This window comes from Heterodontus francisci, chromosome 8 (assembly GCF_036365525.1).
Source record: "Heterodontus francisci isolate sHetFra1 chromosome 8, sHetFra1.hap1, whole genome shotgun sequence".
Lineage (NCBI taxonomy): Eukaryota > Metazoa > Chordata > Chondrichthyes > Heterodontiformes > Heterodontidae > Heterodontus > Heterodontus francisci.
Genome location: NC_090378.1, coordinates 36,802,537 through 36,816,762, shown reverse-complemented (window position 1 = coordinate 36,816,762; position 14,226 = coordinate 36,802,537). Strand labels below are relative to the sequence as shown.

The 14,226-nt window shown below is 41.2% G+C and overlaps 1 protein-coding gene across 3 annotated transcripts in view; it reads left to right on the top strand.

Moving 5' to 3' along the window:
• Positions 1-14,226, top strand: part of usp24 (ubiquitin specific peptidase 24) — a 213,772-nt gene that overhangs the window by 159,568 nt on the left and 39,978 nt on the right. For all 3 annotated transcript variants that reach the window (XM_068036963.1, XM_068036962.1, XM_068036965.1), the window contains 6 exons: positions 1,396-1,515; positions 2,856-3,076; positions 3,267-3,391; positions 4,855-4,996; positions 5,795-5,945; positions 8,800-8,895. In XM_068036963.1, the coding sequence (XP_067893064.1) occupies positions 1,396-1,515; positions 2,856-3,076; positions 3,267-3,391; positions 4,855-4,996; positions 5,795-5,945; positions 8,800-8,895 (855 nt within the window). The remainder of the gene's footprint in view (positions 1-1,395; positions 1,516-2,855; positions 3,077-3,266; positions 3,392-4,854; positions 4,997-5,794; positions 5,946-8,799; positions 8,896-14,226) is intronic.

The following is a 14,226-nucleotide window of genomic DNA, read 5'->3' as shown; positions in this document are numbered from 1 at the left end:
CTCCTCTCCATCACAAAGACCACCTACTTTCACCCACCTCCGCTCTTCCTCAGACCACCTGCCACTGAAATTCTCATCCATTGTCATCTACAGAGTCAACTATTCGACACACTCCTGGGCAGCTTCACATTCTCCATAAACTTCATCTAAAATTCTGCCGATTTCTTATCAAAGCTAGGTCCTGCTCACCCAGTACCCTGTCCTTGCTCATCGACATTGGTGCCTGGTTTTCCAACCTAGCCTCAAATTTAAAACTCTCGTCTCTTTATTTGAATCCTTTCATGGTCTCATCCCTCTCTCTCTGTAATCTCCAGCTCTATAATATCCCTTTCCTCCAACCAGAGTTTTCTGTGCATTCCTCCCTCCCTTATCCCACCACTGATGGCTATTCCTTCAGCTGTCTAAACCCCACACCCTGAAATTTATCTCTAAACTTCTACATCACCCCCCTCCCCCTCCTTTTGAGACCCTACCTAAAAGTCACCTCTTTGAAGCTTTTTTCACCCCTCCCTGTATCTCCTTTTTTTGGCTTGGCATCCAGTTCAGTCCTGCCAAGAACCAGTGGGGGGGACAAACAATCCCTGTGCCATCTCGCACCTGAGGAGCTGGAAAAAAAATCCTGCGATTCAAGTGTGTGCTGGCTGAAAAACTTGATGCCACATTTCTCCTAGAAAGCCTACTAAAATAATTCTCAACATCTCCAGAGCAGGCTGCTTCTGAAACGAACTCAGTGATCCCTCTTCGTTTACCCAGATGCCAGACCAAAAAAGGGACAACTGGCTTCCTTCCGTATCTATCTTTTTTCGTCAAGAATTAGCAAGTATTTGGCTAAAGTAGTTTCTTTTTTTTGTAATAGACCTCTGCAGAGTGAATTTCAGTATTATTTCCAGTGTGATTGTGAGAGTGTGTAATTGGGGAATTTTTAAAAAAGGGAACTTTCATATTTTTAAATCTTTGTGTTAATGCTTTGCTTCACTACTCATTAAGTCTTGTTTTATAATAAACTGATGGGGACTGCAGTGGTTCAAGAAGGCAGCGCACCCCCACCTTCTTGAGGGCAGTTAGGGATGGGCAATAAATGCTGGTATAATTGGCGATGCCCACATCCCCTGAACAAAAAAAAATAAAAATTTGTTCATTAAAGAAACCTGGTTGGTGTATTTTATTCTGGGATTTTAAAAAAAGATAGCATATATAATTGGCTGTATCAGTAACTGGGTAAACATTTAAATAGATATTGTGACCTGTGGAGAAGTGGAACTAGAAGACAGTGCACTCCTCCCATCTCAGTCCTAACGAGATATATTTAATAGAGGGAATGATGTGTGGATTTTTTCCTCTGGTATAGGCATGGTGTTGCTATACACTATGTTCCATTTGTGTTTTACCTTCCAGAGGACAACGGTGAAGCGAATGTGCATCAAGTCTCTACCCAGTGTGCTAGTCATCCATTTAATGAGATTCGGGTTCGACTGGGAAAGTGGGCGTTCTATCAAGTACGATGAGCAAATACGGGTAAATGTGTAGCCTGTATATGGTGCTAACTCTTTAAGGGAATAGAAAATGAAAAACAGATGTTATCATTCCTCATTTTATTCCATATACAAATGACTTTGTCATTGTCCAAATGGACGACATCATGCCACAATCTGACTAGAATGTATTTTTGTCCATATTAAATTACTGATTTGCTTTTTTTATTACTAACCGTATGCGCAAGTTTAAATCAGTTATTACTAGCTGTTTTCTGTAAAGTGGAGGGAATTTGCATTACTTATTAATTCATTTTCACATCCCTTTGCAAGGTTGGAATAGTTCTGGAGGGTCTTGATCTAAATAGTCTGATTGGAGATGTTGTACAAGGATGGGGACTTGATTTATTCAAAATTTTGGCACAAAGCAGTGAAATTAACATCCCATTCAATCCAAAATCCTGAGGGACATTCTGGGTAGTGATTCTAGATTAACAGCTGTGACTGGGGTAAGACATAGCTCAGGCCTGTGCATAGTGTCTAATCACTGCTTCTCTAGTTTTGGCCAAAGGTGTTGTGAGCATCTGTTTACAGGTTCAGTGTACGTTGAGAAAGAGCCCGAAGAGATTCTTGGTGCGTGTATTGTGCTAAGTACTGGTTCTTATATATTATGTGCTATATTAAAATAAATTGCCTATTGGTTTATAGCCTGAGTGTTAGCTTAATAGTGTGTATATTCAGTCTGCCTATTAAAACTGAAGAGAATCACATGTGGTATATTCCAGTGAACTAGCATATAGTGGCAAGGGTTGTTGTTTTCAATCCCAGGGTCTCATTATGATTTACCATGGTAGTGGGCTGTGCTCTAATTCATAGCAGATGCTAAGTCCACTTAAGGAAGTGACTGGTGACACTAAGCCAGAGTAGAATAAGTTATATAAAACCCAAAAACAGAATAGTCACCTTTTTAAGTTTGGTGCCTGGTCCTAGATGTATAAACAGCTGGTTCTTCTATGCCTGCTATTTGTAAAATATCCATTTGGGTATTGAATCTTAGTCCTTCCCTTCACTCCACTTAACTCATTCTAGAATTGGAAAATAGTGTCTGCATCTTCGGTCCACAAAATTTAAAAAAAAAATGAAGACTAACTGTTTAACAAAATCTCTGCAAGAGAGTGTAGCACCACAAAATAGTCAGTGACTCTATGATGGAATTCTATTCAGAGACTGTGACAGTTAAGAATTTAATTCCACACTGAGTCAATACATTTGTCCATTGTTATGCTTATTATTAATAGGTTTATTATAACAAGATTTACAATTTGCATGCATACAGGACTGCTCGATAATCCATTTCCGTTTGTTTCCCCTTTATCTTACTAGTTTCCTTGGCTTTTAAACATGGAGCCATATACTGTGTCTGGAATGGCACGGCAAGAACATTCTTCTGAACATGGTGAAAATGGCAAAGCAGGCGATCATATGGGTGGAGGCTCTCCTCGAAAAAAAGGCGCCCCAACTGAAAACTATGAACTGGTTGGAGTGATTGTTCATAGTGGCCAGGCACACGCTGGACACTATTATTCATTCATCAAGGACAGGAGGCGAGTGAAAAATATATAACCATTTGAGAAATTTATTTTTTTTATTGCAATGAACTGTTAATTTGAAGATATAAACGTAAGGAAGGAATTTTGCAGGGTTGCAACTGATCAGAGCTAATGAGTAATTTACTGAATGGTGGATTTGGTTTGGTTCGGTTCTGGGCTTACTTTGCACTTTTTGATTCTGCAGGGCTGGTGTCAAAGGAAAATGGTACAAATTCAATGACACAGTGGTAGAAGAGTTTGATCTAAACGATGAGACGTTGGAGTTTGAATGTTTTGGTGGAGAGTACAGACCTAAAGTCTATGATCAATGTAAGTTAGTGCAGAACTCTCAAGGTCTTTAGGAGTTTGTGTTTCTCCTTTAAGTCAGCAATTCTGCTGAATAGAGGCTTTAGCTGACTAATGGTGAGGTTAGAAAGACAAGGTATGAAAAAAACATTTCAACCACAATTGTTCGTCTGTCAGAGAGGCAGATAACAAGGGTGGTACAAAACGTGGATGCAAATCTATTTTGGCAAAGCCTTGGTGGCACACTTTATATAAACAAATCAAAAAAAAAATTGTTGGCAGGCTGGAGATGGAGTAGTACAGAACCACTGAAGTTCCAGCCTAATCATATAAATGATGCCTCAAGCAAATTCACAACTCACCTGAATGCTAAATGAAGTAGAACACTGGATCCCATTAAAATCTCCTGAATAAAGTAATTAAGTTTATGCCACTGAAGGAAAAGTTGGTTGCTTGCAATTTTTCGACAGTGGCAAACTGGGATGGGGTGGGTGTAAGAGAAACTGGAAGAGGGGAAAGTACACTGACTTAAAGAGTCCAATTTTCCACCTGCTGTTTGTCAGCATTAATTGATTCTGTAATGTTTAAACTACAGAAACAGAGGTTTCACCCCCCACTCTGTCTTCCCATTCCTCTGCATCTTAACTAAAAATAGTAAAAGAATATCTGGTTAAGAAAACAAGGAACAGGATCAAGAATTACCAGTATAAGTTCAGGCATCAAAAGGCAGCATTTGGCTGAGAGTGATGCTGCGTCCTGAGTAATACTGAAGCCATTGGCGATAGGGGGACCAATCATTTCAGCCCCAGGACATGCTGCAGGACTGTTTTAGCAGTGATTCAGGCTCAACCAGCTTCAGCTCAATTATCAATACATTTCCTCCATCATAAGGTCAGAAATGAGGCTGCTTCCTGATTGGTTAGTCTTTTCAGATATTGAAGTAGTCCATGCCTGCATGCAGGTAAACCAGGGCAACATCCAAACTTGGGTTGATAAGTGGCAAATGACATTTGTGTCACGCAAGTGCCAGGCAATGACCCTCTCTGACAAGAGAAAGCCTCATCAATTCTCCTTGACCCTCAACATCGCCCAGAACCCAGTCACTGGGTCCAAGTTCTGAAATACTAAACATGAAAACTGTAGCCCTTCATTACACAGACTGCAGCATTTTAAGGAGACCCACCACTACCACCACATCAGGGAAACTAGGCATGTGCAATAAATTCCAGCCTTGCGCTTGACACCCAGATATTAAAAATAAATTAACGGTTATAGAAATGATCAAAACTGCTGAAACTCAATGATGACCTGCTATGGATGTTATTTTGACATTTAGAATCGGAGACATTTTGTTATTTTTTAAAAAGTAAATATTTCAAAACATTAAGTTTTCATTTTGTAATGGCATCTTTAAAGGAGCACCCTTAAAGCAAGCTATCAGACAAATTTAAGTTAATGGAGCAAACGTTTTATCAAATATCTTTTAGCAAACCCCTATCCTGAAGCCCGCCGCCGATACTGGAATGCCTACATGTTATTTTACCAGCGAATGTTGGACCAAAGTTCTCCAGTTTTACCAAAGAAAAGCCGCGTTAGTGTTGTTCGGCAGGAGGCAGAGGATCTATCATTGTAAGTAAAGTCTTAATGAACACTCAACAAATCATGCCAGTGGCCATATTGATACTACTCCTGTAACTCTGAACCTTAATCACCTTTGATATTTCATTTCTGTGTTTTATCTTCATCTCCTGAAGGGGTTCTAGCACCACACCCAAGTAGACAATCTTCATGCACAAACTAAGTCCCTCTGCAAAATAGAATGAATTCTATTTATTGTCATCATTCCTTATTGTGACTTCACTCTTTAATAGTGAACAGTATTTTCATCATGCATCTGATGAGTTGATTGAAAAGGTGCCTTTGTAGAATAAAAACACGAAATGTTGTAAACACTCAGCAGGTCTGGCAGCAAGTATGGACCGAGAAACAGAGTTAATCTTTCAGGTCAGTGACCTTTCAACAGAACTCAGTTATATCAGAACTGTTGAAAGGACAATGACCTGAAACATTAACTCAGTTTCTCTCTCCATAGATGCTGCCTGACCTGCTGAGTTGTTCCAACTTTTTTGCTTTTTTTTTCAGATTTTCACCATCCTCAATATTTTGCTTTGTGTAGTGACTTTGTTGACTTGTCCACGAGTGCTTTGTCAGTGGGTTTTATTTTCCTAAATGACTTTGTAAGTTGTGTATGCTGAGTATGAGGACACTAGACTAAATGCACACCAGAATAATTTTGTTTGTAGCCTGTTGTCTTAAGTTTAATGAAAGAATCATGCATTTAGTGGAAAATTAAAATTGATGAAGTTTAACCCTGCATTCCATGGTTTGTTGTATGTCTGCAAATTTTTATTTTGTTGCTTTGGGTAGGTCAGCTCCCTCTTCACCTGAGGTTTCACCTCAGTCCTCACCTCGTCCTCATAGGCCGAGCAATGACCGCCTTTCCCTGTTGACTAAGCTGGTAAAGAAGGGGGAAAAGAAGGGACTCTTTGTGGAAAAGTTACCAGCCAGAATTTACCAGGTAAGAAAGAAGTAATCAGTGAAGCAGTCATAATATTCAACTGAAAAGAAAGTCATAATGTATTAATTTAGCTAAATACACATTGAAAGAGATTTGGAAAAAAATAATTGCTGTCATGTTTTGAGGTTAGTATTATCAGCCAATCCTGTAAGCAGCCCTCCCATCTCATTTACTGCCCAGTCTCTAGGTAAACAGTAAAAAAGCCCGCAAAACAAAATATATCTATGTCGCACCTTTCATGGCGTCAGGAAGTCCCAAAGCACTTTACAACCAGTGAAATACTTTTTGAAGTGAATTAACTGTATCACACTGCCATATGATTTTCCTTATCTTTACAAAGTGGTGTAAATATATGCTCTATCTGGCCAAGACTCAGATAGTAAACCAATGTTAATTTAAATAAACCGGTATGTGAACAGCAGAGGACATAAAACATACACTTCGTATTCTTCTTCATACAATAAAATTAAAAAATACACCCCTATATTTGTTCTGTAGCCAGATTTTAAAACAGAAACTAAGATCCTATGCTGTGAAACATGCTGTGTTTTCAAGCTGACCTGTGTTCTGTGCTGGCCAACACAACTATAAGCACAAAACTTTTATTACTGGCTGGAAAGCTGAAACTGACCCTTCACAACATAAAATCACCCATAAAATATAATTCTGAACAGATACACTGAAGCAGAAGGTCACATTTTTCTTACATCACAATTAAATTTGCAGCCAATCTTTGCCAATGAAATATGATGCTTGCCATAAAGCCTGGCTTGGTTATAAATTAAAACCCGACCCGACCACAGCCAACCCAAACCCAACCTGAAAATATCAAACCTGTTGTTAGTACAGAAAAAAAATCATATCAAAACGTAGATTAAAAAGAAAACAATACAAAACAAAACCCGACCACAACCAACCCGAACCTGACCCAACCCGAGCCTGAATGTTGGACACAGAATATCGACCCGGCCCGAACCCGACACGTAGTAGGGTATCCAGACTTTAGCTTGCTAGGTAATCTGAAATTGGGAAAATTTTAACCCAATTAGCACCTTAGACTTCCTAATGTGTTCTCAAGTATTCATACCTTGTAAAGCTTACGGCAACAGCCTGTCTGGTCTCTGAGCTCCTGGCTGTCCCTTTGAGAAATGCCCTGTCTGACTAGGTTTTAATCCCTCAACATAAACTTTTTGAAGCAACAAAGAATATGCTTAAAGATTACATAACAAAAAAAATCAATTACTTGCTATCATTCAATGATATGGAGTGTCAGAGATAGCCTTCACGTCATGGGAGTGTCATTGTAGTGGATGATGAGAATGTATACTTTGGACAAAAGACCTACCCAAAAGTTAAAGTTGAAAAAATGATTTAAACAGGTTCCCCCATTGGGCTAGCTGTCTGTCTCCTTTTAATTTGGTCTGGGCAACAAAGTTAAGTGGTTGTGCACACTCTTACCTGGTTATATCAGAAATAAGCAAAACCTGACTGAAAGTGTACCAAGCTTGTTACAATGCATTTAATGGTCTGAAGAAAAAGTAATTAAAAGATGTTACAAACATACAAGCATATGAATTAGTAGAAGTAGGCCATTCGGCCCCTCAAGCCTGCTCCGCCAATCAATAAGATCATGGCTGATCTGTTTCTGTTTTGAATTCCACACTTCCCATCTACCCCGATAACCCTTGATTCCCTTGCCCAACAAGAATCTATCTACCTCTGCCTTAAAAAATATTCAATGACCCCACCTCCACCACCTCCTGAGGCAGAGTGTTCCAAGGTTGCACAACCCTCAGAGAAACAATTTTTCCCCATCTCTGCCAAAAAGGGTGACCCCAAATTTAAAGGCTGCCTTTGCTGTCAATGCAACCACTCGGTGGCGCAGTACTAGCACAAGCATAAATGCAGCCTCTTCCACTGAAACGTCACTGCAATGTTACAAGCAGCTGCCAGGATTAAAGATGGCGCTGCTCAATTTATCTCAAAAAGCAAATTCAACCTGAAAATCCCCTCAATGGCTGCCATCGCCGCCTCCATCCCACCCCCAACAGTCCCCCGCTCCCTCCTGCCATTTCGCTTCTCTTTGCCGCTCCCTCCTGCGCCCGTCTTTATTTATTTATTTAGAGATACAGCACTGAAACAGGCCCTTCGGCCCACCGAGTCTTGCCGACCAACAACCACCCATTTATACTAACCCTACAGTAATCCCATATTCCCTACCACCTACCTACACGAGGGGCAATTTACAACAACCAATTTACCTGCAAGTCTTTGGCGGTGGGAGGAAACCGGAGCACCCAGCGAAAACCCACGCGGTCACAGGGAAAACTTGCAAACTCCGCACAGGCAGTACCTAGAATCGAACCCACTTCTCGCCACTCACTCCCTGCTGCGTTCCCTTAGTCACTTGCTCCAGCCTCGCCGTTTTCCCCCCTGCCTCCGGCCGCTTGCTCCCTGATTCCCCCACGACCCCCCCTCCACACCCCCCCCACGACCCCCCCCCCCCATTAGCCATTCGCTCCAGGCTTCGCCCCTCCCCCCCCCCCCCCCCCCCCAAAGTCGCTAGTTCCAGGCCGCGCCGCTTCCCTCCAGTTTCTGATCTCATGCAAGAGGATCAGGGGAGGAAGTTCAGGGGAAGGAATTTTCCTGAATGGGTACATTTGGGTAATAATGCACCCTACATGTGTGTGTTTACTAATTGTCACTTACAACAAGGGCTAATCAATTCTCTAGCCTCTCTGTAATGATAAAACTGTAGTATTAGTTGCTATGTTGGTAGCAGAAAAGCTACAAGTTACTTCCATTAGTGGAAACAGCGACAACTATTTACTCTGTGTTCTTTTGTCTCTAATAGATGGTACGAGATGAAAACCTGAAGTTCATGAAAAATAGAGATGTTTTCAACAGCGACTACTTCAATTTCATGCTTTCCTTGATTTCACTCAATGTAGTAAGTGTCTTTTCTGTGGTCAGGTACTGTTTGGGAATTTGATCTGGTCAGTTGTGGCATCCAAAATGAATGACATCCCATTAAAATTCAGATTTCTTCACAATGCCTTTTACTCCTATTTAGTGCAAAAAGTTGGCTTCCATTGACAAGCCCATCGTTATTACACTTCAAGCATATTGCTCAGATTTGTATGTGGTAGTATACTGCAGGAAAACACTGAGCCCTCAAATCATTGGATAGGCATTGAAAATAGCTTGACCTGTCAGCTGTATCACCCAGATCAGAAACAACACATTGCTGTGAATAAAATATTTCATTAGTCAAGTTTATTGTGATAATTCCAATTATACAGTAGCAAAAAGGCAAATCAGACCAAATTAACAATGGACTATAATTTGTGATAGAGCATCTTAACAGCATTTGGCATTAGTTAGACTTGCCCTTCAACATTGTTTCAAAATATTTTGTGTGGTAATTTGCTGATAACAGGAATGAGGGAAACATCTGGGACCTGAGTCAAGAGGACAACCAACAGGGTATTTCCTTAACCATTGAATTGAAGAATTGTGAAATAAACAGTGCAAGGACCAAGAAGGAACTTTTAATTAGACTGATTCAATTCGATGTTAAAATAGGCACAGAAGGTGAAATAGGGAAAGATCGTTTGAGAGGGGAATAAGAGACCAAAGTAGACTAAAACATTTTTATAAACATTGTACATTTTTAAAATATCCAAGAATTAAAACCTGAAGGAATGAGACACTTCTAACAGTTAATTTTCAGTGCCAGAGAAGATATTTGGCAGAAACTAACACTTATGTTGTCCAAAGGGTACTTAGACTTGAATGACCAGACTTAACTTTCTGTTATGAGTTTAGTTCATATCTCCCGTACAAATTTAGCAACTTCAGCAGTGAGGGAAACAGTGAGGTGCTATTTCCGAGAAGCTAATGGTGACATGGTGCAACTCAGACAGCAACTTTTGGATGTTGGAGTATCTGCCCTTCACCTGAAGTTGCTGTTGTGCATAAAAGTGAGCAGCATTAGCTTCACCATTATTTTGACAGCAAATTCTGGACTGATACAGCCCCTAATTCTCTCCATTATTTTAAGTCTAGTAAAACAAATGTATCAATGCATGGTCCTTTTCAGCATGTACTTAACTGAATTACGACAAAGCAAAATATGGCTCTATTTTCAAGTAAACTGAAGATTCAGCGAAAGTTTATATAAATTCTGTGCCTTCTACCAAGAAAAACTGTCAACCAAAACCAGAACACAAACACAATGGTAGCATACTGTCTTAATAGGCAATGGCATCAAGTGTTCAAGATACTTGAGAAATACTAATGCTGGCATATGTGCACCCATCCCATTGTACAAATGTACTATTTGCTTAATTCATCAATTGCCAAATGAAACAATCTGGTCTGCTTTATCACTGAAAACTTGACTGGTTGTCAGCTGGGAATCTTGAAAGGAAAGGCAGCTCTCATTTAAAATATTGTTACTTAACACAAGCTTCAAATTCATCTTAGAAAAAAGTGCATTTCTTATTTATTGAAATCAGTAGCTCTTACAAGCAGTCATACTGACACATTATGCCTATTAACAACTTATCAACTATTGATTTAAACTTGCTGTATGTTCCATAAATCCTGAGAATTGTGAGATGTAAGCTTTTTTTTTTAAGTCGCCTTGATTCCTGAATGGAATCCTTGGCCCCAGTTTTCTATGATAGGGATGCAGAAAATGTTCCATGAAATTCTCAGTAAAATTATGTTTTTGTGGTGAAAAATGTCACTCCAGTCTCCAAAAGCACTGGGCAATACCAAAAACGTAGCAAATCTGTCCAATGGACCTTTCCAGCAATGAACAGCTGCATGCCATTTTTTTTGTTCCAGGATTAAAAATTGAGCCCTTGACTCATAGCATTGGTGTTTTAAGATTGCATGAAACACATCCTGATGCTATTAGGGTTCCCTAGCGTAATCTCAAGCTGCCAACTGCAAGTCAAATGTAAAATTGCTGAGGCTAGCCAAGGCCAACAGTTGGGAAGACTTGTGTTTAGCACATCTAACGAGCTGCTGGTCTTAGCAAATGCTGGTCTTTTCACTTTTGGCTTGTAGTCGGCTGAGCAAGACTCAGTTCAGGTAGCCACAGCACTATCGTAGTATAAGAGGGCCTTGAATCACTTCTGTTGGCATCTTTATTAAAGAACTGAGATGACAGTCCAAAGTGTAGCATGAGTTGAGAGAAGTCACATGGTTTAAGAAGATAGTGGTATAGTGTCTCTTGATTTTATCCTGTTTGATCAACCTATTCACTTAATTTTTATGTGGGAGTTGAACTCCATTTAAAGAATGAGGAAGACCATAACAAAAGATTGCACTTTGACTTGAAGCCATGACTGCGTTCATCAAAATTCAGTTTTCTTTTGGGCCTCCTTATCTCGAGAGACAATGGATACGCGCCTGGAGGTGGTCAGTGGTTTGTGAAGCAGCGCCTGGAGTGGCTATAAAGGCCAATTCTGGAGTAACAGGCTCTTCCACAGGTGCTGCAGAGAAATTTGTTTGTTGGGGCTGTTGGACAGTTGGCTCTCCCCTTGCGCCTCTGTCTTTTTTAAATTCAGTTTAACGCACACAAATAGGTTAAAACTTTTGAAGCACTTTGAGTAGTGCGACAGCAGATTGCTTTGATAAAATTTATTCCACTACAATGTGTGGGTTAGTAAACAAAAGAAAGACAGACTTGCATTTATATAGCGCTTTTCATGACTACCGGATGTCTCAAAGCACTTTACAGCCAATGAAGTACTTGTGAATTGTGCTCACTTGTAATGTAGGAAACGTGGCAGCCAATTTGCATATAGCACAAACAGATAATGACTAGACAATCTGTTTTGTGATATTGATTGGGGGATAAATATTGGCCTGTACACAGTGGGGTAATTCCCCTGCTGCTCTTCGAAATAGTGCCATGGGATCTTTTATGTCCACCTGAGAAATCAGACAGGGTCTCTGTTTAACATCTCATCTGAAGATGGCACCTCTGACACTGCAGCAGTCCCTCAGTACTGCACTGGAGCATCAGCCTTAATTTTTGTGCTCAAGTCCTGGAGTGGGACTTGAACTCTGAATCTTCTGACACTAAGGCTACCATTTGAGTCGCAGCTGACTGGCATCACCCAGAGGGGGAGGTCAAAATCTAACCCAACTTGGTTTGGTTAGTAGCACGTTGCTTTTGAATCATAAGTTTCTGGGTTCACAATCCATTCCTGTAATTGATCTTAGAAGGTTCCTCAAATGAGGCCATATGGGTAGAACTTAAAAACAAAAACAGGTCAATCAGTTGGCTGGGAGTGTACTACAGGCCTCCAAATAGTCAGGGAGAGATAGAGGAGCAGATATGTAGGCAAATCTCAGAGGTGTAAAAATAATAGGGTAATAATAGTAGGGGATTTCAACTTCCCCAGTAATAACTGGGATAGTCTTAGTGCAAAAGGCTTAAAGGGGGCGGAATTCTTAAAGTGCATACAGGTGAGCTTTTTGAGCCAGCACGTAGAAAGTCCTACGAGAAGGGGCAGTACTGGACCTAATCCTAGGGAATGAAGCTGGACAAGTGGTAGAAGTGTCAGTGGGGGAGCATTTCAGGGATAGTGACCATAACTCTCTAAGATTTAAGATAGTTTTGGAAAAGGACAAAGATGGACCAGAAATAAAGATACTGAATTGGGAGAAGGCCGAATTCAATATGATAAAACAGGTTCTGGCCAAAGTGGACTGGGAGCAGCTACTTGTAGGAAAGTCTACATCAGACCAGTGGGAGTCATTCAAAAGGGAACTATAGTGTGTTCAGGGCCAACATGTTCCTGTAAAGGTGAAAGATAGGACCAACAAGACCAGGGAACCCTGGATGTCAAGGGATATAGAGGATTGGATTAGGAAGGAAAAAGGAGGCTTATGGCAGATTCAGAGAGCTGAAAACAGCGGAGGCCCTAGAGAAAGTGTGGCGGGGGGTAACTTAAAAAAAGTAATTAGGAGAGCGAGGGGGGGCATGAAAAAACACTGGCGGGCAAGATAAAGGAAAATCCCAAGGCGTTTAATTAAGTATATTAAGGGCAAGAGGATAACCAGGGAAAGAGTAGGGCCCATTAGGGACCAAAGTGGCAATCTGTGTGTCGAGCCAGAGGACGTAGGTGAGGTTTTAAATGATTAGTGAACACAGATGAAAAGTATAGAGAAGGACGATGTAGATGTACAGATCAGAGAGGGGGATTGTGATATACTTGAACAAATTAGCATTGAAAGGGAGGAGGTATTAGCAGGCTTAAAAGTGGATAAATCCCCAGGCCCAAATGAGATGTATCCCAGGCTGCTGTTGAGTCAAGGGAGGAGATAGCAGGGGCTCTGACACAAATTTTCAAATCCTCTCTGGCCACAGGAGAGGTGCCAGAGGACTGGAGGACAGCGAATGTGGTACCATTATTCAAGAAGGGTAGCAGGGATAAACCAGGTAATTACAGGCCAGTGCTTTGCCTGTGCTGGGATGAGAGAGCAGTACCACAGGACATGCACGATGCCAATATCATCACCCTCTATAAGAACAAGGGTGACTGCAACAACTACCGTGGAATCTCCCTGCTCAGCATAGTGGGGAAAGTCTTCGCTCGAGTCATTTTAAACAGACTCCAGAAGCTGGCTGAGCATGTCTACCCTGAGGCACAGTACGGCTTTCGAACAGAGAGATCCATGCTGTTCTCACTTCGCCAGCTACAGGAGAAATGCCGCAAACGACAGATGCCCCTCTACGTTGCTTTCATAGATCTCACCAAAGCCTTTGACCTGGACAGCAGACGTGGTCTCTTCAGACTACTAGCGAAGATCGGATGTCCACCAAAGCTACTAAGTATCATCACCTCATTCCATGAATATATGAAAAGCACAATTCAGCGTAGAGGTGCCTCATCAGACCCCTTTCCTATCCTGAGTGGCGTGAAACAGGGCTGTGTTCTCGCCCCTACACTGTTTGGGATCTTCTCACTGCTGCTCTCACATGCATTCAAGTGTTCAGAAGAAGGAATTTTCCTCCACACAAGGTTGTTCAACCTTGCCCGTCTAACAGCGAAGACCGAAGTATGGAAAGTCATCAGGGAACTCCTGTTTGCTGACAATGCTGCATTAACATCCCACAGAGTGTCTGCAGAGACTCATCGACAGGATTGTGGCTGCCTGCAATGAATTTGGCCTAACCATCAGCCTCATGAAAACGAACATCATGAGACTGGAAGTCAGAAATGCTCCATCCATCAGTATCGGCGACCACGCTCTG